This window comes from Oryctolagus cuniculus, chromosome 10 (genome assembly GCF_964237555.1).
Source record: "Oryctolagus cuniculus chromosome 10, mOryCun1.1, whole genome shotgun sequence".
Lineage (NCBI taxonomy): Eukaryota > Metazoa > Chordata > Mammalia > Lagomorpha > Leporidae > Oryctolagus > Oryctolagus cuniculus.
Genome location: NC_091441.1, coordinates 9,211,484 through 9,239,410, shown reverse-complemented (window position 1 = coordinate 9,239,410; position 27,927 = coordinate 9,211,484). Strand labels below are relative to the sequence as shown.

General features: G+C 38.8%; 1 protein-coding gene across 1 annotated transcript in view; it reads left to right on the top strand.

The window, feature by feature from the left end:
• DOK6 (docking protein 6) overlaps positions 1-27,927 on the top strand; it is a 496,981-nt gene that overhangs the window by 173,989 nt on the left and 295,065 nt on the right. Inside the window, exon 3 of the mRNA XM_008261454.4 lies at positions 19,708-19,822. Coding sequence (XP_008259676.2) covers positions 19,708-19,822 — 115 coding nt within the window. The remainder of the gene's footprint in view (positions 1-19,707; positions 19,823-27,927) is intronic.

Here is a 27,927-nt window from a genome sequence, read left to right as displayed (position 1 = left end):
AAATATAGCTGTCTATAAAATAGCACACCGTTGGGTTTAGAAGTAAATGCTTGGGAAATATGTACATCTAACATTTATGCAAGGTTATGTTGAATGCCCTCATCCTGATTCCATGAAGAAAGGGCCCTAGGCTTGGGTGAGTGCGCATTGGATGTGATACGTAAGGTATCCAAAATCCTGGACTCTTGAAATACTCTGGAAGTTCCAGTAGTGACCATTGTTTATTTGGATTAAGGTATCCATTCCACTTGTTCATGCACTCATTAATAGATTCAGACATCTTCAATCCTTGTCTGGAAAGGCTGTTTCTTGAATATTTTCATTGTGGCCACACACATGGGCTCCTGGGGCAGTCACACCTTCCTTAATTCATGATCATTTATTTTTGGTTTTATTCCTATTGTTACTCACTGCTTAGGAAAGAATCAAAGAAATGGGATGTGAAAAGTTAGTTTTTAGAAGGAAAATGCCCAAGGCAGAATGTGCCAGCTGTGTAAAGCGTCTCTGAGTGGGCGACTCTAAAACCAGAAGTCAGCCACAGAGTGTTAAGACCTTTAGATAGATGGGATCAGCAAAAGTCTGATCGCCAAATAACAGAGACCTTCCAGTGCTAAACATTACTTTGTGTCAATTAAAATCTTAGAAAATATGAGATATTTCCAAAAAGAATAATTCTGTGTAGCTTGAAGATACCATAGAAAGTAGATTACAAAGGAATTGGCATTTTTATTTATAAGTCATTGCTTTACAGCTGTTATATATAGGAATTGGACTGTTATCTGTACGATTGATCTGGGCCTGACTTATGGTAGTATGATTTGTGTTAGTAAAATTACTGTCTTTATTCTACTTTTTTTCTTTTCTAAGCCAATAATCCATAATGGCACTATATCAGAAAAAAAACAGTATAATTTAAACAGCGCAATTCTCTATCTGTAAGATGCAAATAATTTCACAATGAAAAAGTGAAGTGATAACTATTTGTAAGATACAGTAAAATGTAAAACAACTATTGCTATAAAATTCAATTCTGTCTCAGATTTCACAATTTTGAGATCAGGAAAATAATTCATACCAATTTTAGAAAATGTTTGAGAGTGATTTGGATGACAAAGTACCTTATAATTTTAAATACATCATTTTTCATGATAAATTGGACACAATGAAAGAATATTTGGTACCACAACCTTGTTTTGACATTATTTCTATCATTTCTGAAACTCTTTTACATTTTTTTCATATATTTTTACCCTGTATCCTTAATTATCACTTCAGAATATCATCAGTGAGCTTTTGGTTTTGAAAAATCATTTTTAATCTGTCAACAAAGTCTGCTGCATTGTACAATATCTGACATATGCAGCAGCAGGAATGTTTACTGCATAATGCTCATGAGGCTACATTGTTTTTCACCATTAATGGAAAATCACATGCCATACCCCAAGCAAAAGATACATATTCATTTACAATTTATATTTTGAGGAATATGTAAGCTCTGAAATTTATTCTTGAATACACCTCACTAAAAATATCAAAATGTAAATATTTTGTAAATTACAGGCTAGTTCATATTTATTTCAAATGTACCTAGTATTTCAATATGTTAAAGATTTTAAAGTTAATATTTCTATTAAGAAAACAGTGAAATTTTAATTGACCATTGAACAATCCTTGTCTGTAGACCAAGAGCAACCACTAAACTATGTAGTTGAAGACGCTGGTATGAGGAGACTACCATTAACAGAATTCAGTTCCTTGACTCTGTAGGACTAAGTTCCTGCTTTCTCTCTTCAAGGAGCTGCTCTTAGCAATGGGTAGCTGCCACAGTCCTTGAACTCTCCCTCTTCAAGCCAGCAGGGCATATCACATTCTTCTCATGCCTTGAATCTCTGATTTCCTCTTCAGAGACTAACTGAATGAAAGTCAGCCTTGGGAAGGCTTCAATTGTGATGTCAGGTATGCCTGAGGCATCTCCTTTCTTGAAAGCGCCATGTACCATAACCTAGTTCAAGCATCTACAGCAGGGCACACCTGGAGTGGAGCTTAGGAAAGCTAATCAGCTTTATTAGTTCTTTGTACCATTTGGAATTGATATGTATTAATGATTGCATCAATATTCATTTCTACTGTGTATCCTGTACTAGAGGAACATGACTGTATCCATTAGCTGTGTTATGAACCTTTTGAGAGCTGTTATATAACAGGCCATAGGCAGTAGGAAGTGAAGACTAATTCGAGCATGTAATTGTTAATAGTGATCGATTTGTTGGAATTCCAACTTATTCTTTAGGAAGTGAGTCATCTTTATGACCTTCCTTCCCTCCCTCCCTTCCTCTCTCCATCTTTCTTGTTCTGATGTGGTAGAACTCAGCTACAAAGTTTGAGTTAATCATATTGCTCAATTAATGGATACTGTTATCACTGGTTTCTATAATATTAAATTAATCTATTTTATTGTTATTTCTTTATCTGATTCATCTCCCCTACTTCCCAGATATGAGTTTATGGGAAACTTTGTATGATCCTTATAAATGTGCACTGATTTATTCATTTTTCATTTGTGTTTGTGCAATTGTGTTATAACCCTAACTCTATTATTTTCATTCATGCTGTGTTACAGCTTTTAAGAAATATTTGATTTTCTTTCAGGTAGCCAGCTGTTTCATTCTGCCACTTTATAACCCATGATTTCCATCCACTGTGTTTTACTTTGCAATTTTCCTAGTGATAGAAACTAGATCACTGGAAACTTCTCATTACTTCAAACAATGCTAGAACACTAACTTTTTTTCACTATAGTCATATTGTCCAATGTGAAAGAGCTTGGGGTGTATCTAAAATGAATAATGTAATAAAATATGTGAATTCTTAATTTAAATATATATCACCAAATGACTGTCCAGGATGTAAGGTCTGTTCTACAAAAGGGTTCCTGTAGTCTCAAGATCTCATTGGTATTTCTTATTGGCTTTTACAAAGCTGGTGAGTGTAACATGATATTCAATTGTGGTTCAGTATGCATTTTCCTATTCCTAATGAGTTTGGGTTTTTTTGTTTTGTTTTGTTTTGTTTTGGATAGGCAGAGTGGACAGTGAGAGAGACAGAGAGAAAGGTCTTCCTTTTCGCCGTTGGTTCACCCTCCAATGGCCGCTGCAGCCGGCGCCCTGCGGCCGGTGCACCACGCTGATCCGAAGGCAGGAGCCAGGTGCTTATCCTGGTCTCCCATGGGATGCAGGGCCCAAGGACTTGGGCCATCCTCCACTGCACTCCCGGGCCATAGCAGAGAGCCGGCCTGGAAGAGGGGCAACCAGGACAGAATCCGGCGCCCTGACCAGGACTAGAACCCAGTGTGCCGGCGCCGCAGGCGGAGGATTAGCCTGTTGAGTCCTGGATTGTTTCTATACATGTTTACTAACAGGTTTTATTCATTCAGAATTGCCTGATATCATTGGTCTATTTTATTCCTGTAGTGTCTATTTTTTTCTTGCCTTATGAAATTACTTTGTCTTCTTTAACAATGACTCTTACTTCAATTTTACAAATTAGTTTATCATCTTTACCATCTGTCTGTTGGTTCTCTAAGGATTTCTGCATAAATGGAAATCCAGAGCTTGGTAACACTCAAATTTGTCAAGGGTTGAAATTAAACTTTTTTATTATTTTCCAACCCTATACACTACAAAGTTATCATCTGATATTGACAATATTAAATTGATAATATTAGAATTATAGTTTTGCTTTTAATATCTTGCATTTCAAGTATCTGATATCCATATATATATATATATATATATATATATATATTAGTTAGGGATTCTTTTTTTTTTTTCAGCCTTAGAGAGCCAGTTTTCACAAAGTGGTTTATTTAACTTCCCTTTCAATTGGAAAACTAGAATTAAAAATATGTTTACTTTTGCTGCAAAAAGTTCTTGAAATCCATGCATAGTTTTTTATAATACATATTTTCCATGAATGTTTTGGAAAGAAATTTTGTATACCACACACACACACACAAAGTACACACACGCAAGTTGGTCTCTGAGTTCTCTGTTCTCTGTGCTCTGTTCTAAACTGTCTGCTTGTTTATTCTTATACCACTATGCTCCATTTACTTTAAATTACCATGTCATCATGTGTAACATTTGGTAGGACAAGTGTTCTGTAAACACTCAGTTGGATCTTTCTAAAGTTTTTGTAGCAATTTATCTAAGAAAAGGGGTGCCTCTACTTTTATTTCAATTTCTATTTTTAGGGTTGAAATTTCTCTCCAGCAAAATCTTTAGATACTTTTTTAGTTTTTCTTGTTAACATGAATGTACTATTCAATTTTCTGATATAGAATTATATCAATTGCTAGAATAAAGAAACCCTGTTTATTTTTCAAGTTAACTGTGTATCTGACAATGTTGCTGAATCCTCTTGTTGTTCCTAATAATTTTTCTGTTGACTCTGCGAATGGTTCTATGTCAGTGACCATGGTTATGAAAGGTCCTCAAAGAGCTCATGGAAAAAGGACTGGGCATTCATTTCAAAAATATTTGCTCCAAAATAATATTATCTTTCAGTTTTGTTTTTCTACAACCTTTTTAAGCACCCTCATACACAGCATACTTAGAAAAAGAATCTGGCTTCAAGGTTGGTTGACTCTTACTCAGCAGTTAAAATTATGCACCTGTTTTCTCTATCTGACCTGTGTTGGCCTTCGATTGCCTCCATCCTCCTAGTGTAGCAGGATGACAGCTAAAACATTTCTGAGTGATGAACGGGACAGGTCTTGCAGAGAAGAGGGTTGGTTTCATCCTGAGGCTGGGTTCAGATCAGGAAACATTGTTGACCAGCAGCCACTAGAAGACTTCTGATCAGATGTACTTAGCTACATTTAGACTATACTCTTTTCTAAACTAATCACTTCCAGAGACTGACTCTTGGAATAATGAGCGTTACCCTAAAACAATAGTTGTGATATTCCATCAGGGCACTTGGACTGTATAATGGAGTGGTGAATAACTGAAAAGAATCCAGTTCTAGTAAGAAGGAAGGAATTGGAGCAGGCTGCTGAGTAGACGCTGAACGGTAACGAATAAAATTCATTCCCATTCTAACATAGTTATATCATAATTAGTCATTTCTAAATGATACATTCATAATATAATTTAATATTTGAGATTCCTGAAGTCCTTCAAAGGTAAAATACTAAGTTTTAAAATTATTGATATGGAGCCTATTGTCATAGTTAAATAATGAACATGGGAGGAGTGTGTCAGAGCTCATTCTGTCACATAGAGCTTTAAGGATGAATTATATTGATTTCTGCAACAGTGCACATTCATTTTTATCAGTGACAGAAGGAAAATGTAAGGAAGAAGCTGCAAAATGGATGTAAATTTAGTTGGAAAAATGTATAGTAGAATTTCTATGAAAATTTTATTATCCAGGTACTGAAGCACATTGTGTGTAGGTTAAGTAGTTAAGTCATCATGAAAATGTAGGAATCAAACATAAGTTGGTACATTCTCATTGTAATAACAAAAATAATCAGTAAAATTCTCATTTTCTTTTCTTACTCAAAAACTTATATTCTCTGTGATAATAAAGTCAAGTTTTATTGAACTCCTCACAGAACGTATATTTTATTTGGATGAATAAAAACCTTCACTTAATTAGGAAAACCATAGATTAGTAGAGTACCAGGATTAATAACAATTATTAATAAGGTTAATTAAAAAGAAAAGTTCAATCTATGTTCTAATTCATTTGAATCTACTTGGAAAATTGCAGTTTTTCTTTCACTTTTGAAAAGATACTTTGGTTGAAAAACATGGAGCACCTTTTAGGCCTGATTCTAATTTCAGCTGTCTTAAGTAAAACCAATAAGAGTCACTTGGAAACTAATAATAATTGTAATAAAACTCTTTTCACCTATTTGTACATGTGGTAAATAATGCAAATGCAATTTTGGAGTAGTAATATCAGAATTAAATGTTAACATTTAGTTTAATTTGCAAATTTAGACTGAGGGGAAGAATGTATAACATTGAAAGCATGACTTTTAAATTGTACAATTAATCTTTATTCTAAATGTTGCAAAATTTTCGAGTAAAATCACTGAAAATTGTGGACTTAATTGGAGGAAATGTCACTATATTCTCCAGCCTATCCAAGTTATGTTCTTTCCGGCTACTAGAAGTAATGGCAGAACAAGAAAAATCTAAATGAGCATTTGGAACAGCAATGAAAGCAGCTTCTCTCTCTGATGTTTGATAGTGTGATTATAGCTCCTAAAATGTCTGAGGATGCCCTTGTATCAGAGGATAAAGCCTAAAGTAGAAACTCCTATTCTTCAATCTTTTACTCTCCCTTAAGACACAGAATAAATAAGCACTTGATAAACACACAGTGGTATCCTTTGTGAAAAGCATGGTCAGAACTTCAAAAGTACAAAGAAATAGATAAATCCCATGTCGAAGTCTAGCTCTGCAAAGAATTAATAAATGGCATGCATTAATGAAAGGATAATTTTTTACTTCTTGATTCCAGTCTAAGAACACAAACAGGTTTCATAATGAGCCAAGAAGTCACCTGAGTTCAGATGAAAATCTCAAGGTCTCAAGAAGAGGCCCACACAGGACTGACTTTCTAACTCTGAGTGAGTCACTCAAGGGAAGGCTTGGCCATTGGACCTGAAGAGTGACAGTGATTTTGACAGGAAGATGCAGGAACAGGGCGCTGCAAGCGAATTATTATGTGAAGTGCTGTATGACCTTGACATTGCATGCATCTTATTTGGGAAAATTGAAATCTTTTGTATATGGCTGAAACTTAGCTTGCACTCAATATTTGTGTAGAAAAAGATCTGATTGAATGTGCAGGCAGGAATTTAATTACTGGAAATCTCCAAGTCCTTGCTGAACAGTGAAAACTTCATTTTTGAAGGTGTTGATAAGTGACTTTAAATCCTCAAGGGCCACAGTTAAATGCTGAGTTTAGAAGCAGCATGGAAAGGTCAATGAAAGATGAGGAGTATGTAGGCTGATCGGAACTTAAAGGAAATATTTCAGGTAAAAGAGAGTGAGAGTTTGAACAAGTCATGAAATTGTGGCCGTGGGAGGAAAACATTGGAAAATATTCAAGAGGTAGAATTGCTGAAACTTTGTCAAATTTCATGTATCTGGATGAGAGCCACATGTGAAACATGGGTCCCAGTGTGATCCTTGAAAACAACTCTCTTTTCATCACAATAGTGATGTCTTTAATTGTCTTTGTCATTCATTTTCATTTTCATTCTATTTTGGTGCAATGCAAGAGTTGGTAAAACCAGAACTAGTTAAGGCAGTGGCTCCAAACAAGAGTAGCAGTCAATGTATTTTTTGTTTTACAACCATGCAGTTGCCTAAGTAAGTAAACAAATAAGCTGTTTTATTTTCATTTTGCCTAAAAGTGCCATTGATGAGGCAGAATGCTGTTTATTGAATGTACACCCTCAAGTAATCCTTTTTCATATCCCTTTTGACAAAATGGGAAGAACTCCCAGAACACTCCCACAGGGTTGTGCAGTGGTCCTCTCCAGCAAAGCACCTGTATGATGGTGGAAGTTGCAAGCAAAATAGCTACTATTTTCCCTTTAAAGAACACCCATTTTAATGAAAGAGGAACTGATAAATTATGGTCATTCAGATTTTGTTACTTGTCAGATATTTTCTCAAAAATGGACTAAATTTGCCATGTCCTCAAACCATGCACCTGACAGTGTTTATCAGAAATTGGAAAATGTGTTTTCAAAGTAACTAAAATTTGAGATATTTGTGTCTGAATTTTTAAGATTTTATTTAATAAATACAAATTTCATGTATACAGCTTTTAGGAATAGTGTGTTTCTTCCCCCCATTTCTGCCCTACCACCCCCAATCCCATTCCACCTCCTACTCCCTCTCCCATTCAATTTTTCATTAAGATTCGTTTTTAATTCACTTTATATACAGAAAACCAACTCTATATTAAAAAGTGGAGATTTTCACTGTTTGTACCCACACAGACACACAAAATATAAAGTACTGTTTGAAGACAGGTTTTACCATTAATTCTCATAGTACACCTCATTAAGGACAGAGGTCCAACATGGGGAGTAAGTGCACAGTGACTCCTGTTGTTGATTTAGCAATTAACACTCTTATTTTTTATGTCAGTGTGTGTCTGCATTCATAAGCTCAACAATTTTCCAAACCTAGGAATTTTCCTGGAGAGATTAAGGGTGATGGTGATTTTTAGGTATTATATAATGAAATGTATTGTACTTGGAACACCTGCATAACTCAGGTTGTTTTCTCAATATTATCTCAATGGCCAGTCCAAGATGGTACAAAACCATGAGTGGGTGAAAGACTCGTTAAATGTTGCAGATAGAGGTAGTCATTTAGCCTAGCAGGTGGGACACCTTCAGCCCATATTGGAATGCCTGGGTTCAAGTCCTGTTCCAACTTCTGCTAATTTGCACCCGTGAGGCAGTAGGTGATGGTTGCATTTCTGCCAGCAGCATGGGGACCTACATTGAGTTCTCTGTTCTTGGCTTCAGTGTCACCTGACACAACCTACTGGGGACAACTGGGGAGCAAACCAGCAGATAGGGAGATTCATTCTCTCTCTCTCTCTCTCTCTCCCCCCTCCCCGTCCCCCTCTCCCTTTCCTTCTCTCCGCCTCCATACTCCCCCCTCCCTCATTTTCAAATAAATAAAATGAATTTAAAAAAACAGGGCTATGGATTTTACTGTAACAGAATAGAAAATGTTTTTGACATGATGTCAAACTCCCCATTGCAATAACCTTTTAAAAGTGTTTATTGGAGTGGGCATTTGGCTTGGAGGTTAATATTGAAGCACCTCGGTTTGAGTCCCAGCGTACTGCTGCTTTCTATCCTTTGAGGCAGCAGGTGATACTCAATTACAAGGGTCCTTGTCGCTCACATGGGAGACCTGGATTGAGTTACCAACTCCCGACATTGGTCTGATCCAGCCCAGCTGTTGCAGGCATTTGGGGAGTGACCCAGATTATGAGAGATATTTTCTGACAATCTCTCTCTGTTTGAATAAAGAACTCATTTGACAAGTTTGGAGGAAGAATCGAAGAAGAATATCCACAGTAGTCAGAAATGCTCTTAAATTTCTTTACAACTCTATGTCATGTGAGGTCTTATTTTCTTCATATGTTAATTAAAACAATGTATTACAACAGGTTGAAATCAGATACAGACATGAGTTCCAAGTGTCTTCTATTAAGCCAGCCCTCAAGAGCTTTGCGAAGAAGTAAAGACACTGCCACTCTTCACACACAGCTATTTGGGACATAACTTAATTTTTAAATGTTATTTGTGTTATCATGAAAATAATTTATTATTACTTTTCGGAGTGGGCGCTGTGGCATAGTAAAGCCTCTGCCTGTGATGCCGACATCTCATATGGGCGCCAGTTCATGTCTCAGCTGCGCTAATTCCAATCCAGCTCCCTGCTGATGGGCCTCGGAAAGCATCAGAGGATGGCCCAAGTGCTTGGAGCTCTGCCACACATTGGGGAGACCCGGAAGGATCTCCTGGCTCCTGGTTTCAGCCTGGGTCAGCCCTGGTTGTTGTGATCATCTGGAGAGTGAACAAGTGGGTGGAAGATCTCTCTCTCTCTCTCTCTCTCTCTCTCTCTCTCTGTTTTCCCTCTGTTTCTGTAACTCTGAGTTTCAAATTAATAAATTATTTAAAAAGAAATAATTTATTGCTTTTAAATAAACAATAATGTACATTTTCTAATATTTCATATGGTAATCAATAACCAATATAAGCTACATGAATAATATTGGTGAGACAGTAAGGTTTGGCACTTGTCTGCTTTTTTACTTATTATTTAAAATCCAAATGTCATGCCTGCTAAGTGGCTGTAGAATCCATAAATTAAAATACAGATCTTCCTCCTCATATTGCCTTCATTCTTTTTCTTTCCATTATAGGGCTTGTCACTGTCCTTTTTAATCTTGTCATCTCAAACTAAATTATGATGTTCTACAGAAAAAGGTTATGTTCTTCATCTTTGGCTTGTCTGTACTTAGAAATTGCTCTTTAAAATAAAAATCAAATAGCATCAGTTAGCAAGGTCATCATTTAGGTGTGTTTATATCTTTGAGTTAATTTTGCCACTTACAAGACTTTAGTATTTTAAATTGTTGATCATGACACATTGTTCTGGACTTGAACAACGTGAATTGTTTTTTAAGATGTACTTGTTTATTTGAAAGTCAGAGTTACAAACAGAGAAGGACAGAGAGGGAGAGCAAGAGAGAGAGAGAGAGAGAGAAATAGCTTCCATCTACTGGTTCACTCCCGCAAATGACTGCAATGGCCAGGGCTGGTCCAGATTGAAGCCAGGGACCAGGAGATTCATCCAGGACTTCCACATGGGTGGTAGGGGTCCGGGTACTTGAGCCATCTTCCATTGTTTTCCTAGGCTTATTAACAGGGAGCTGGATCAGAAGTAGAGCGACTGGTACTTGAATCAGTGCCCGTATGGGTTGCTGGCATCACAAGCAGTGGCTTAACCCACTATGCCACAATGCTGGCCCCATCCTGAATTATTTTCAAGTCATTTTTCCTTCAAATCAATTCTGCTAGTTTTGTATTATTTAAAGTAATTTATTTTAATGCTCTTATTTAACTTTAATCTATACTTTGTGCTTTTATAATTATGTGAAAAGTCATTATTTTAGAAATGTTGCTATTTTAAAGATGCAATAATTTATTATATTTATTATGGAAAGCCTCTAGGATTTTACAGTCTTAGTAAATGTGGATAATTTATGTCACACTGACAGGTATTAGACTAATGAAACATTTCCATTTTAAAACATTTTAGAAATTATTTTAAAGCTTGTCCAGGAGCAGGCATTTAGCCTAGTGGCTTCGATGCCCACATCTCACATCATCGTGCCCGGTTCAATTTCTAGTTATGGCTGTGAGGCTTCCCGTAACATTTAGGCCCTGGGATGCAACGGCAATTGCCCGAGTAATTGGGTTCCTAACACCCATGGGAGATCTGGATTGGGTTCCCACATCCAGGTTCTGACCTGGGTCCAGCCCCAGCCATTGTAGGCATTTGGGAATTCAACCAGAGGACAGGAACATGGAATCTCTCTGTCTCTGTCTCTGTCTCTGTCTCTCTCTCTCTCCCTCTCCTCTCTTCCCCTTAACAAATAATTCTGAAAAATGTCCTCATCTAAATAAATAAATAGTTTCCTCCTGATTGCTAAATCCACGTGACCTTGAAAATGAAAAACAAATGAGAACAGGAGATTCAGATATATTAGATAGTGACAAATTTTATCAATTCACATCATTTTTAAAGCAAAATTTTGCACTTCCCACACATTTTCCTGTGCTGCTTTGTCTTTAATTTCTCAGGGCACACACTGCAGTGGGTGGCATCACACTGCTGCGCACCAGCAGATGCCACCGTGTGGTATTCTAGAAGCCACCAGAATAACGTCTGCATGTCCAAGTGTGAATTCTACAGAGGCCCAGACCCTTTATTTGAACTATATCATTATGTCAGATCCCCCAAGGTACTGCAGTTAGACAATCCCTGCTGGTTCCTGCTACAATATCCATCTTGCATATGTTGTTGCTTTGTGCTGGAAGAGAACACAGAAGTATCTACAATATCTGTTCTAAGTAAATGAAAATGCTTGACAAAGTCATTCAAGTAGGATCATAAATATTTTCATGATATTACTTGGTAAACTAGGTATGCCATGTAAAATATAGCATTAAATTGCTTTTAAGCCCACTTTTTAAAAGACTTTTTATTTTATTTATTTGAAAGGTAGAGTGTCAAAGAGATGGGGGGAGGGAGGGGGGGAGAGAGAGAGAGAGAGAGAGAGAGAGAGATAGCACTTTCATCTGCTGGTTCACTCTCCAAATGGCTGCAATGACCAGGGCTGGGCCAGGCCGAAGCCAGGAGCCAGGAGCTTCATCCGGGTCTCCCACATGGGTGCAAAGACACAAGGACTCTGCTGCTTTCCCAGGAGCATTAGCAGAGAGCTAATGTATTGGAAGTCGAGTGGCTGGGACTTGAACTGGTGTGCAGTGGAATGCCAACATCGCAAGCAGCAGCTTTACTTCCGATGCCCCAGTGCTGGTCTCATAGCCTACTTTTTCAAATGAATTCTTAAGTAACATATTCATTGCTTTTATTCTCAAATTGTGTAAGATACTTTCTTTTAACAAAATTAATATGTGAAAATAATACATACATCTTTTTAAAACATCAATTTACTATATTGGGCTAAAGTTTGATTTAAATGTTAATCAGTTAATCATTTAAAGTTGGAGTTAACTTTGAGAACAGGCTTTAATGTGTTCAAAATATCAACATGTGAATAATAGTTCTAAAAGTTCTCTTTCCTTGGGGTATAAGTCCTCAGAAATTGTAAGACATTTTTGTCTAATTTTTCTTTCCTGGAAAAGGCAATGAATATTTTAAATAGATGATAGATAGGTGACAAAAAGAAGGTTGAAAGATAGATAGATAGATTATTGCCAGAGGGGAATACACACATTTACATAAAAGTATTTTTATATAAGAAGCAAACCTCTTTGTAGTTAAATTAAAATCTTTCATGTTACGTATTTTAATTTTAATAATAATTGTAAGTGAAATCATTACAAGTAAGGAGAAAAGCAAATATTAAATCATTTTTCTTTTTAAAACTATTTATTTATTTGAGAAGCAGATAGAGAACAGGGGAGAGAAAGAAACAAACAGACATACTGGCTCTCATCTCCTGGTTCACTCATATGCCTGCAGTAGCGGGGACTGGGCTAGGCTGAAGGCAGGAGCCAAGAATTTAATCCAGGTCTCCCACATGGTAGCAGGGATCCAATTACTTGAGCCATTACCTAATGTCTTCTAAGGCATGCCTGAGCCAAAAGCTGGAGTCAGAAGCTGGGGCTGGGACTCAAAATTAGGCACTCTGTGCTGAGAATGTGGGCAGTTTAAGTCCTAATCATAAACTCTTGCCCCTAAAACTAACTTTCGAGAAATGTGATAGAAGTATAGTTTCTATGTGGCAGAGAATAAAAGGGCTCTTTGGCTCAGCCAAGACAGCAGCCCTGAGTAACTGGCTGGTTCTTTTATGAGTCTAGAAGTCTAGGCCACTAAAGATTTTTGAAAGCAATTTTTTATGATCAACATCAACCCCATAAAACTGTGTCTATTTTACTTTGCAGATTTTATTTTACATGACATGGATACAATTTTTGGCCATGAGTTTACCATTTTTAACCACTTCTGTGTTCCCTTATCTTAATCAATATCAGAGGTCCCATCTTCAAAAACAAAGCAGAATCTGAAATTCAGACATCTATCCCATCTTATTAACTTTAATACTTTTGTATGTACGTGTGTGCAAATGAGTAACTGTAGTGTATTGTTTTATGAATAAAAGTTTGGAGTGACAGAGTAAGTATATATTGCAGCAAATTAAATATCTTTTTTTTTTTTTTTTGACAGGCAGAGTGGACAGTGAGAGAGAGAGACAGAGAGAAAGGTCTTCCTTTTGCCATTGGTTCACCCTCCAATGGCCGCCGCGGCCAGTGCGCTGCGGCCGGCGCGCCGCGCTGATCAGAAGCCAGGAGCCAGGTGCTTCTCCTGGTCTCCCATGAGGGTGCAGGGCCCAAGCGCTTGGGCCATCCTCCACTGCACTCCTGGGCCACAGCAGAGAGCTGGCCTGGAAGAGGGGCAACCGGGACAGAATCCGGCGCCCCAACCAGGACTAGAACCTGGTGTGCTGGCGCCGCTAGGTGGAGGATTAGCCTATTGAGCCGCGGCGCCGGCTAAATATCTTAAAATTGAATATTTGCTATTCCATTTACCAAATCATTAACTATCTAATAATAAGAATTGCTCAGTGGGAATTCATGGAGAAACTGACAAAAATACAGCACGAGGGGAAAATTTAACATACCTTTTCCAATATTCAACATATTAAGGAGAAAAAATATAGAAAATATACCATTTTGCAAGCAATTTTATGGCTATTTATAATAACCAAAACCTCAGTGTTTACAATAATAATGGGATTATAAATGACATAAAACAACTAAAAGTGACTTCATACAGTTTAAAAATCTAAAACTTCCTTTCTAATCTTGTTTTTGGGTAATGTGACGAGGTATTCTGAAAACCTTTCTGTTGCAAAACACCAGAGGCTTCATTCCATACTGAGGGGATGGGGAAGACAGTCTCCTGCCCTGCCAGGGCACAGAGAGATCTGTCCTCTCAGGAGGAAGAGAACTCCAGCATTCCCCATCCTGCCCCCAAATACCTGCTTCTTCGAGCAAATTTCATTCAAGTGCAGGTCTCCCTTCTGTTGGGCCCTCACTCAGGGGACTCAGGGGGGCACCGCTGAAACCTTTGTCCACTGCCCGAGCTGCTAAGGCTCAGTTCCACACTGAGTGAGGCAAGTCAGGAGGACCTGAGACTGATGCACCCACCCTCTCCCCAGCGCTCAACTCCCAAAGTCGGAAGCCTGAACATCATTGCCTTGAACCTCAGCCCCAGAGACATGGCTTAGAGATTTTGCCCTGAGAGAATGAATCAGGCCACAAAACATCGAGCTCTAAATCTTTTTCTGAATAAGCTGATTCCATATCCAACAATATAGGGAAAGATTAAGCCTTAGAGCACTAGCAAGAACCACGGAGGCTATGATGCAAAGTCTTGGGAGGAAACAGCAGATTTGTTGGAAATGTGAGTTACACCAGAGGTCAGCCAGTTTGCTGGGGAGACTCTGGGAAAGAGACCTCGGCATTCAGAAAAAGTCTCAAACAATGACTTCATTACTAGGACAGTAAAAGAGCCCAAATTGGATGGGATCGTTTGTGTTGTAGTGAGTTAAGCCGCAGCCTGGGAGGTGGACGTCCCGTCTGTGTGCCAGTTCATGTACCAGCTGCTCCACTGCTGTCTATGCACCTGGCAAAGCAGCGGAGGATGCCCCAAGTGCTTGGGTCTCTGGCACCTACGTGGGAGACCCAGAAGAAGCTCCTGGCTCCTGGCTTCTGTCTGCCCCAGCCCTGGCCATTGTGACCACGTGGGGAGTGAAGCAGCTGATGGAAGAGCTAGTGCTCTCTTGAGCTCGCTCACTCTTTCTCTCTCTCTCTCTGTCTCTCTCTTCCTCTGAAACGTCACCTTTCAAATAAATAAAATAAATCATTTCTTTAAAAGCATAACAATCAGCCTGCAAGTGGAGGAGCTAAACAGTTGGGTGTGATCATGGAGAGAGGAAGACCTAACCACTGTCATCTCACTTCCAGAAAGCTCCATGAACTCAAAGTTGATCAATGCAAAGTGATGTCCAGCTGCAGGACAGGCAAGTAGCTGAAAGTAGGAGAGAAATAGGATAGTTTCGAAGTGGCAGAAGAAAAATCACTCTTCACATGCAAAGAACGCGACTAAGATTAAAATCTGATGTCTCATCAGAAACACTAGAGACCAGAGGAAGTGGAAAATTTATTGAAAATTCTTAAAGAATAAAAAGCCAACCAGAAATCTTATTGCCAGCAAAGCTATTTCTCAAAATAAAAGGTGAAGTAAAGACTTCTCCAAACAGGGAAAACAGAGGGAGGCTGGGGCTAACAGAGTTGACTTACAAGAGATGCTACAGAAAGAACATGATCCTAGTCAAGCCAAAAATCAAAGAACAGCAGTAAAGTTAATTTTGACATTATCAAAGTGAGTATAAATGCCTACTTCTTCCTTTAACTGATTTTAAAGTCAGCTGCATAATAATTTGTGTTTAATATACTATTGGGTTTATAGCATCTAGAACTCAAAGAGATTTACCAATAACAGCACAAAGGTGGGCAAGGCAAAACTGTATCAGGCTAAGGAAATAACTGGAGATAGTAGCTCAAATCCTTAGGAACAGAGAATCCAGAAATTAAAAATAAATGGCTAGGCCGGTGCCACAGCTCACTAGACTACTCCTCCACCTGCGGCACCAGCACCTCGGGTTCTAGTCCCGGTCGTGGCACTGGATTCTGTCCTGGTTGCTCCTCTTCCAGTCCACTCTCTGCTGTGGCCCGGGAGTGCAGTGGAGGATGCCCCAGTTCCTTAGGCTCCTGCACCCGCATGGGAGACCAGGAGGAAGCACCTGGCTCCTGGCTTCGGATCAGCACAGCGTGCTGGCCGCAACACGCTGGCCATAGCGGCCACTTTGGGGGTGAACCAACGGAAAAAGGAAGACCTTTCTCTCTGCCTCTCATTCTCTCACAGTCTAACTCTGCCTGTCAAAAATAATAAATAAATAAATAAATAAATAGCTAATATAAGAAACACAATAAACATTTAGTAGCTCTCCTTTCTTTCTCTGAGTTTCTTACACACAATAATATTATTTAATAATTATATCAGGATGACTGTCTGGCCTAGTCCAGTTCCCACATCAGATTGCCTGGTTTCAATGCCCAGATTAAGCCACTGACCCAAGCTTCCTGCTGATGCAGACACTGTGTCAGGTAGTTTGGTTTTATCATCCACATGAGAAATTTGAATTGAGTTCCTTGTTCTATTGCTTCTCGGCCTTTTGGCTAAGATCAAGTGTGGAGTTCCTTGTTCTGTGGCCAAGCCCCAGCCATTGTGGTCACTGGATAGTGAACCAATGAATTGGAGATCTTTCTCTACCATTCTCTTTCTCTCTCTTTGCCTGCTTCTCAAATGAATTAATTAAAAATTTAAAAAATACTGTTATAACATTTATATATGCACAAACAAAAATGACAAAAGAGTACAAGAGCTATGTAAAAATGACATTTCAATATCTATTATATTTAAATCAGTATCATCAACCTGAAGTTGATTCTAATAAAATATTTATGATAAGCTCTGGAATGATCACTAAGGAATACAGTCAGTTCTTACTATTCATGGTGGTTATGCTCTATAAAATCTTGGCAAACACTGAATTAGCAAATAATAAATTAATGCCCTTGAGAGAGATACAGGTTTAGGTTCCTGTCCACCTCTTAGTCACAGCAATTTAGTCAATTGATTAATTCCTAGTTTTGTTTTATATGTATTGTGTGTTTCTGTTTCAAGATATCTGATTTAATATATTTTGTTGATTTGTTAACAACACTTGAGATAAACAACATTATAACTCATGCTAATTAAGGCTGATCTAACATGATTTATTTTATTTTTACTTGAAAGGTAGAGAGAAGAGTTACAAAGACAGACAGGCCAGCAGACTCTACTTCCATACTCTGTTTCACTCCCCAGATGACCGCAATTCCTGGGCTGGGCTGAGCCAAGCTGAGCCAAAGCCAGGAGCTTGGAATTCAATCCTGGTTTTCCAAGTGGTGAAAGGGAACCAGCGATTTGATTCATCACCTGCTGCCTCCAGGGTGCACATTAGTAGGAATCTGGAATCAGGAGACAGAGGCAGGTGTAATTCAAGCACTCCAACATGGAGGCAGGTTCCCAACCATGAGATTGAATCAGGCCAATTGCTCATCCCTCTAGGACGGGCATCTTCCCCATGAGGAGTATTGCAGCCCCCTTGTATTCAGGAACACGGGACAGCACTTCAGCACTGCACATCAAAGACATTTTGAAAAGTGAACTCACCAACAAAAAAATCACAAAATGTGAAAAGCATGACCCTAAGCAGACCGTGGAAAGGACACTGGTCTGCTGTACAACTGAAATAAGAAGACGAGAGATTCTCCCTGTTCAACTTCCAACAGTGATGCGAATGTCTGGAGACAGCATTTTTCACCTTTCTGTACATGTGCCTGCCAGTGACTGAAAGAGTGCCATAAGTATTGATTTGGGAGTTCCAAATGCATTTTAGCAAGTGGATCAATTCGCACACGTGGAAATCATGAATAATGAGCATTAAGTGTAATTCAAAAAAAAAAAAACCTGATAAGGTGCAGTTTTCCCCTGACAAGAGACTTTTACCAACTGTCTTTAGCCGCTATTCCGACACATACCCTTGCCTGTTTCCATTATAGCTTTAACTTGTTTTCCTTGCCTATGATTTTCGGTTTGTGTGCGTTTTTCTTAGAGGAGGTCACTATTTAAATCACATATTGCAATGTAAAATACATATATATATATATATATATAATTACTGTATTCTTACCACATTAAACATGATTGAATCCTTAGTGAATATATGTAAATATGTGTATATATCAACAGAGACAGATTGTTGCAGACAGATGATAGATAGATAGTAGAGATAGATAGATAGATAGATAGATGCAGTTGACCCTCTGAATCTGTAACTTTCACATCTTCAGATTTAACCAACAGTGGAATGAAAATATCTGTAAAAAATTATACCTATTCTGAACACATGGAGACTTTTTTCTTGCTATTGTTCCCTAAACTATGGCATTTCCAATTTATTAGATGTTACTAGTAATCTAAAGATGATTGAAAGTACACAAGAAGATGTGCATTTTGATTGTGCAAATTCTATACCTCTTAATAAGAATAAGACTGGAACATCTCCCTGTTTGTGTGTCTATGGGCCCCTGCCACCCACTTAGGAGACCCAGATGGAGCTCCTGGCTCCTGGCTTTGGCCTGGCCCAGCCTTGGGCATTGCAGCCGGTTGGGGAATGAACCAGCAGATGAAGCTCTCCCTCTCTATTTCTCTCTGTCTCTACATCTCTCTCTGTAACTCTGCCTTTCAAAGAAATAACTTTATAAAAACAGCGAATTTATCATAAGCTCTCATAGGATCATATATATGATATCATAGGATGCCAAACAAGAGCAGATTAATGGCCTGCTTGTTATATTCCTGTTAATCCTTCCTGCTTTCTGCTAACAACATTGATCTATAAATGATAAATATCATATGTGAGAAACAAAACCAAAATTTAGCGTGCTGGGAAATGAGTTAGAAAAAACCTCATACACTACTATTGCAATGTTGTATTTGCAAATCAGTTGAGGAAATAAACATTTGCCCATTTCTGTTGACTATGAGAAACAATAAAAGATACATACATTATAGTGGAAGAACTTGTAACAATAAAGAGATAACGAGCTACAATATGTAAGTTGCCTAAATATTTATTAATTGCCAAATGAGTAAAGCACTGTTAACGTGATTCCTTGAGTCATGCATGGACCTTGGTGGGAAACCTGACAGTTGGGTCTGTGAGCACTGTTTCAGTTTTCTGGGGAGTAAGCCCATCGCTTACGTGTAATAGCTCCAAACTTGGAGAATGAGCTTCCAGTAGACCACTGGTGCCAGCTGCTTCATGGCTGTAATCCCACCAGGAATAAGCGAGATACGTGGGAGTTAACAGAGAATGAGATACTCAGTCTAATTGAGATTCAACAGAGAGTTAATTAGAATCTGCTCTGTAGCCGTGACTGCTATTGTTTTGGGGGATACAATTTTAATAAAATAGAGTCCATGGATCTATCCTACTTAATTTGTACACTATTTCAAAATGCAGCAAACAATATCATCTGCAGCCAAAACTGATAATGTAATAGAAGATATTTTCTTTCCATCTTTATTGATTTCTACCAGAGTTAATTAGAAATGAGTACAAATATCAATTGGAAAGTGGCTTAAGACTGTGCTGATTTGTTGAAGCATCCAGTAGAGAGGCCATGGTATACACTAAGCAAATATTATTTTTTCTTTTAAGGTAACTGAACTGCACAACATCAAAAATATAACCAGACTGCCTCGAGAGACAAAGAAGCATGCAGTGGCAATTATCTTTCATGATGAAACGTCTAAGACATTTGCCTGTGAGTCAGGTAAGCAATTATGGGCCCATCTACTGCTTGAGGAAATTGGGTTGCTTCTGACACAGTGGCCCAGATGGATTAAGATCACTACTGAACGGGGTGGCATATGGAAATGAGAAGGTGCTGCAGAAGGAATTCAGCATATCAGTTTCTGCAGAATGTCTTTGGTGCTTGTTATTACTGTCTGCATCTGAGTTTGCTCCCAGGTGGACAGAGGTCTCTGGAGGCTGCTTAGCAGCTTTGAGAATTCAGTCAGCAATACTTGGGAGATGCTGTGAGGGCTGAGTGTGTGAGCTGTGTTCTGAGTGTAGCTATGATATTTACGTGGTAGGGCAGTGTGCTGCCATGCGAAAGTGTGACAGAGCACAACTCAAGTCTCCAGACATCGCAACATAGGACTTACGTAATTGGTTGCATTTGCATTGTCTCAGTACTACAAGTAAATACATTTCACAGTGAGTTTTAGCATCCACTTCACAAGAACCCTGGTATTATTGAGATGCAAGCAGCTTGTAGGTGAAATTTGCAGTGTTTGTCTTTATGTTGGCATCTGTGCTATGTAGTGTATTGATTGTTTTTATCACTTTTTAAAGATTTTGGACAATGGAATTGTGCATTTATTTCATAATGGATGTTAGTAAAAAAGTACTAGGGGTTTAAAAGATGTTAATTTAAATAATAGTGAAATCTTTTGAAGAAACTTTATTCAGCATTTTTAAAAAGAAAATATAACCTCTGGTTTTATAAATTGAAAAGCATAGGTATAACTAGTATAAATTTTTGTTATTCTAAAACTGATAATATCACTTTGCCTAGCTAAAACTACTTACATACCCTCACCTATACTTATCTAAGATTTTTCTACACTGAATTGGAATTTATCAGTCTTTTTCTTTCCTTGAATGCCTTTATCCACCAGTCTTTCTGGCACATCTCTGTTCACTGACCATGCTTGACTTCTTCCTTTATTTGAAATTGACTTTTGGGATCTATGTTAAATATAAGAGTGGGAATAAGAGAGGGAACAGATGTACAATTTGAGACATGCTCAATCGGACTTGCCCCAAATGGTGGAGTTAGAAATGTGCCAGGGGATTCCAGTACCATCCCATCAAGGTGGCATGTACCAATGCCATCTCACTAGTCCAAGTGATCAATTTCAGTTCACAACTGATCATACTGATAGGTCTAAGAGTCAAAGGGATCACACAAACAAGACTAGTGTCCGCAAATACTAACTGACAGAATCAAAAAGGGAGAGAACGATCCATCATGGGAAGTGGGATACACAGCAGACTCATAGAAGGGCAGATATTCTAAACAGCACTCTGGCCTCAGAATCAGCCCTTAAGGCATTCAGATCTGGCTGAAGAGCCCATGAGAGTATTTTAGGCATGGAAAGTCAAGACACTGGCAAAAAAAAAAAAATTTAAATGAAAGATCTCTGTGAGTGAGATCCCAGTGGAAAGAACGGGGCCATCAAAGAAGGAGGTACCTTTCTCTGAAGGGAGGAGAGAACTTCCACTTTGACTATGACCTTGTCTAAATAAGAGTGAAGTTGGCGAACTCAAAAGGCTTCCATAGACTTGGCAACTCATAACAAGAGCCTAGGGTGATTACTGATGCCATAAACAAGAGTGTCACATTGTTAAGTAAACAACAGGAGTCACTGTGCACTTACTCCTCATGTAGGATCTCTATCCTTAATGTGTTGTTCAATGTGATTTAATGCTATAACTAGTACTCAAACAGTATTTTACACTTTATATTCTGTGTGGGTGCAAACTGATGAAATCTTTACTTAATATATACTGAATCGATCTTCTGTATATAAAGATAATTGAAAATGAATATTGATGTGAATGGAATGGGAGAGGGAGCGGGAGATGGGAGGGTGGGAGGGAAGTTATAGGGGGGAAAGCCATTGTAATCCATAATCTGTACTTTATAAATTTATATTGACTAAATAAAAGTTTAAAAAAATTGACTTTGTGGAGTGCATAAAAATTTATTAATTGGTGATATAAATCCCCATTTTTAATTGAACCTATACCAACCTTGCTGACATAACTTACTATTATTCAAAATTACTCTGTCTTCTTTTTCACTGTTTGAAAACTGTTGACCTACTTTATTTTCCCCCAGAGTTTTTAAATAATTATTCTTACCAAAACCAATATCAATCAGAAAATTGTTTTTTCAGAAAAGATAATTATTGTTACCATTTTGATTTTTAATTCTTCACTATTGTTTTATGTTTTTGAAACTGAACTGAGAAATGGTGTAGATGTATAAGTAATAGTAGAATCTGTTATTTCAGAAAATCTTATTTAGGTGTCTTTGGGAAAATATCAATTTAAAATTAATATTTATTTGAAAACTTAATGTTTCAATATATCATTTTTTTCCAATCTTGATTATGTTTTTTTTTACTTTTAACTTCACAAACTTGTACATACTCAAAATCCTTTCTTCCAGCTTTTTCTTTTATTTTTTATAAAACTTTATTATTATTTATAAATGAAGTTATATACATAAAACAATTAAAATTAAACTTTGTACAAATATTAAAATATTATCTTCACACCCACTGCAACATACAGAATGTATACTTTACATATATATTTGTCAAGTGACCCAAACTGAGTGCTGAGTGACGTCCCATACAGAGTCAATTATGCATGTATTGTTTTAAGCCATTATGAGCGTCCCATTATGAAAAGGATTCCGCAGTGGTGTGATAACCTTAAGAAGCCAGGGCACGTGCGGGAGCTGCCACTCAACCCTTGTCCCTCTCTCCTCCCTGCTCCGTAATCTGGGTGCTGTGCCCCACATCCTCTCCTGCTATGCTAGCCGCTTGGCAGAGGGCTCAGTACTGGAGATCTCATTCGCAGTCCTGCCACGCTGCTACTGGAAATCAAGGGTCGCTTCCCAGAAAAGCCGAGACTGTCACTTTTCGCTTTCTGGGAAACCAGCTACTGCATCACCAAGCCCCGACATCTGCCAAGCGAAATATTCACTCAGCCCCTCCTTGGGGCCCCACTAAGGACTGTCCCCATGCCAATAGCAAGGAGACCCAGCAGGTCCCTCAGGATAAGTACTGGCCTTGCAGTGGTCCTTGGCCAGCACACCTGGAGTTGAACTGAATCTGACGTCACTTCCCATCCAGGCTCCTTTTGCCCTTGTTGGGGAGGGGGCAAGGGTGTAGAAAAGTTTGCAGCAAATTCCATTCTCTTTACAACGATGTTCCAGGAAACAGGCCACACTGTGGTGTGGAAGCGAGTGGTTGAGCTGGGATGGGGATGGGTAGAGAGACGTCCAGGTGCCACCTGCCCTGTGCCACCATCCATGAAGCAGGAGGAGGATGCCTTTGTCTGGCCGGAGGCTCCTCCACACAACTTTCAAGCTGGGGAAGAGGGGAGGAGGGCAAGGTGAATGGGAAGGGCCTTTTTCTTTATGCTCTGTTTGCAAATGGAGTGCTTGTCAAACACACTGGAGTGCCTTATAAACCAGACTCACCAAGTGGCCAGGACATGGCTCATGCTACAGTTCCCACCCAGTGAGTCAGGAATACGGCGAACAAAGCACAGATGTGGCAAACAACAGAACCCACCTGCTAAACTCAGACATGGAATGACAGAAATTCTAAGTGATTTTCACCAGATGCTGGCCCTTGAAAATCACTAGAATACAACTGCACATCACCAGAATATAAAACCCACACTGAATCAGCTCAAGCATGCAAAGGAAAAAAATCCTTGTATAGAAGTCGTTGGTGCTGCCCAGTTCTTTTGGACCAGGCTTCTGTTCCCCTGCAGGTGAGCCCAGGAAGGCATGGCAGCTGTCGGTTTCTCCCACCTGCTCCAGGCTCCTGAGGTGGCCTCCTTCAAAAATACACTGAGTTATCATTTCTGTAACCATCCTGTTGTACAGCTTCCTGCTCCCATCTAAGTGTGATTCAGTGTCTGTTAACTAAGCTCTCCCGTCCTCCTCTCCCCAGCCTCTGGTAACCAGCGTTAGAGTCTCACCTCTAAGGAATCCACTCTGTTAGTTTCCACACGTGAGTGAGACCATACAGTGCTTATCTTCTTGTGCTGGACATGTCTCACTTAACATATTGATATCCAGTTGTTAGTTTTATTGCAAATGACATTATTTCATTCCTTTTTTATAAAAAAAGGATGATTATAATCTTGAATCTCATATTACAGTAATAACACTATCTAATGTAATTTTATGACCTTTCTGATTTAGGTTGTCATAATCTAGTATTCACTTAACTTCCTATGAGTTTTCAAATTACCTGCAGTTGAGAATATTACAAAGCCTATGAGAATGAACCCATTAAATTTGTGTGTTGTAGGAAGTTAGGGAAAACATGTATAAGCAATTTTTTTCTAAGTTTGTTTGCTGCTTTATAACACTTTTGTAGCTCATTTGTCCTGAGATTATGTGTCACAGGCCATAGGACAGGCCACAAGGTATATCCCAATGGGCCAATGGAAAACAAAGATTTTATTTATGTATTTATAATGAAAGACATGTTAATCAAGATTAAATAGATACTTTTAGACACTGGAGTTGAGCTTTTGTTCACCTCTTTCTAAGAATTCACTTCAGAGATGTTTGCCTCTGCAGCGTATTGATGCTGATGCAGTAATTCAGAAACTCTCAAGCAGTGTGTGGATGTGAGCGCTGCCTTAAAATTATAAATGTGATTTGATGAATGCTGACCCGTGCACAGCAGAGGACCTTAGTGCACAGAGAGTAGATGTGACAACAGCCGAGACATCCCCAAAACCCTCAGTCCTGGTGCTACGTAAGTCACAGCATCTCCTCTGTGCAGATGGCTTAGCACAAACAGAACACGCTCCTCACCGGGTCAACTTCACAGGTGCATCTTTAAAATTTATAGGAAGGTCATACAAATTTAGAATTTTGAAATAGAATCCCCAAGTACACCTAGCATCGGATAATTTTTTTCTAATAACAGGAATCAGGTCTGTTGAAGAAATGCCTCGTTCTAGCACTGGGACATGAAACACACAAGTTGAATTCAGGGTCCTGTAGTGGCAGAAAGAGAAGAAGTACTTAGGGAAAAGGTTGTCGGGGGCACAAAGGCGCTTCCAGTGGGCAACACTGGATTTAGTTCAAGCAACAAAATAAAACAGTAAGAGATTACACCAACTTATTAAAACAAAAGCATGAGTGCATGATGATATAAAAATTGGTTGAATAAATAAATAAATGAGAGAGAATATACTAATCTCTCATGCAGAGGATTCTAAATAATACATATAGATACTCTGCTCTCAAAAACGTGGAGCCCCATAGCTCCTCAGATGTGGGCTGTTCATAGTGACTTCCTTTCAAAGAGGACAGGATAGAAGTGGGTAGGGGAGGATAGAATGACCACAGTGGAGAAAACTGAAAGACAGGACTGCAGCCAAGTGACCAAGGTCAATATCCACAGTGACAAGTGGATGGACTCTGCTGTTCATATGGTATCATAAAAATGGCACTTTTACAGATGTGGTCTTCTTCCCCAAAGCGCACAGCCCCCGTGGTATCATAAGAAAAACATCTAATTTCAATTGAGGAACATTCTAGCAATTACCTGACCAGTATCCCTGAAAATTCTCAAGCTCACGAAAAACAAGGAAAGTCCAAGAAACTCACAGCCACGAGGAGACTAAGGAGATGATGCATGGATCCAATATGGTTCCCAATAGAATCCTGAACCAGAACAAAGGGCACCAGTAAAAACTGAGGCAGCATTAATAAATCATGTTTATTAATTAGTAAGAACATGCTAATATAACTTACTAATTTTGACTAATCCATCACATTAATGCAGGATGCTAATAACGGGGACATACATGGGCTATGTGAGAACTCTGGATTATCTTTGAAATAAATCTTTAAAATGAGAGCAAAATAAGAAGTTTGTCTTTAAAAATTAAGGTGGGGAAGGGGTGGGCACGTTTGGCTAGTGTTTAAGATGCCCACGTACCCCATCAATTACCTGTGTTTGATTCCCTTTTCCAGCTTCCTGCCAATGCATACCACTGATAGGCAGTGGTGATGGCTCAAGTAATTGGGTCACTGCCACCCACGTTGAAGACGTGGCTTTAGGTTCTGACTCCCAGTCCAACTGCTGCAAGTGTGTAGAGAGTGAACCAGCAAATGGGAATTCTCTATAGATCTCTGTCTGATTAAAAATTATTGTAAGCCGGCGCCGCGGCTCACTAGGCTAATCCTCCGCCTTGCGGCGCCAGCACACCGGGTTCTAGTCCTGGTCGGGGCGCCGGATTCTGTCCCGGTTGCCCCTCTTCCAGTCCAGTTCTCTGCTGTGGCCTGGGAGTGCAGTGGAGGATGGCCCAAGTCCTTGGGTCCTGCACCCGCATGGGAGACCAGGAGAAGTACCTGGCTCCTGCCATCGGATCAGCGCGGTGCACCGGCCGCAGTGCGCCGGCTGCGGCGGCCATTGGAGGGTGAACCAACGGCAAAAGGAAGACCTTTCTCTCTCTCTCTCTCTCTCACTGTCCACTCTGCCTGTCAAAAAAAAAAAAAATTACTGTAGAAGTTACATTAAAATATCAGTGAACAAGTCTCAAGTATAATGGAAATGCAGTGTATTATAAAGGATATATTTAAAATTAATAAGCAAAGAATGAATCTTAGAATAACTGTTATCAAAAAGTTTATACTTTTACATTGTCTTACCTCTGTATGATTTCAGACTGATGAACTGATATGTATCACTTCTTAACTTAATAATAGACATCACAATACTAAAATCACTGCTATCATTTAGTGGGTTGATAGAAACTATCAGATATTTTTACAGTGTCATAAGCACTTTTTCAGTGACGAACCAGATTTAAAGTTGCAAGATGAGGGTCCTGTTATTCAAAACAGGTGATTCAGCCGAAGGTTGGAGACCTGGGAACTCTCTTCAGGGTCACTCTAGAATAATGCTCTGTGGCCAGCTTTGAAATAGTCATCCTGATTCTGCTGAGGAACCCCCAACACACCTGCGTGGCAAAGGCGGTGGTCCAAGAGGACTTCTTTCTCCGCACAGATTCATACAGCAGAAAACTGACATTGATGCCCCTGAGCCCACCACTCTGCCTTCCTGCCCTGCAGGGAGTGCTCTCTGGACATTTGTTACTGGTGTGTGAATGGTGTGAAACCCGCAGTTGAAATACTGCTTCAGTCATACCCCCATCTCATAGCTGATGCCGCCATGTTGGTCTCTCCCACAGAGTTTGTAGCCTAAAGCGAGGATGTCTATAGACAACTTTATTCACTTTTTGTTGAGTCAAAAACTTGGAGTTGAGATGGATGTGTGAGTGAAGCATAGCTTTAGGTAAAATACTTTGAAAGTTAAATTGTTATACTGTTTTATTTTCAAAAGAAAAACATTTATAGAGAAATGGGACTATAATTGTATTTTAACTTAAAAATTTTCAAAATATAGGTATTAAATTAGAGTTGACAATATCATTCTGAATTGAAACTGACAAGCAGTGATCTCACTAAATCAGAGTCAATTCTTTGAATATATGATTTAAGCTGAGTGCTGTCGGTTATTTTTAAGATAACCAGAGAATTTCCACATCTAGGACTTTGAATCTTCCTGTTACAAGTGAAAAAAACAGTCATTTGAAATGCTTCCAATTAAAGCACTAGCGTCAGTATAACCATAAAAGACAATTCTATCAATTTTAAAAGATTTCTTGAATGCAAAGAATTGACTTAAGACTGCTGCTTGTCATGTCTGGATTCTACACTCACGGTAGAAATCCACAGTTCTGGAATCTGAAGATTTTTAATGATGGTTTCATAGGACTTTTGAGAAATGAGGGGATCTTCATGAAGAGAAAATGCTGTTAACTTTCAAAGAGAATTTCCTGATGATGTGGCTGAAGCTAAATCCAATGTAAAAATAGAAGAAAGCTCTTATTGTCATTTGTAACAAAGAATTTTCAAGTAGTTTAACTTAGTTAGCTGAAAGTATTTGCTTTTTAAAACCACTTTTCACGTGTAAATATAGCAATCTGCTTGAAGCCAGTAATTAAAGTGTTTGAAAAATGGCATGCCTTTTTAAT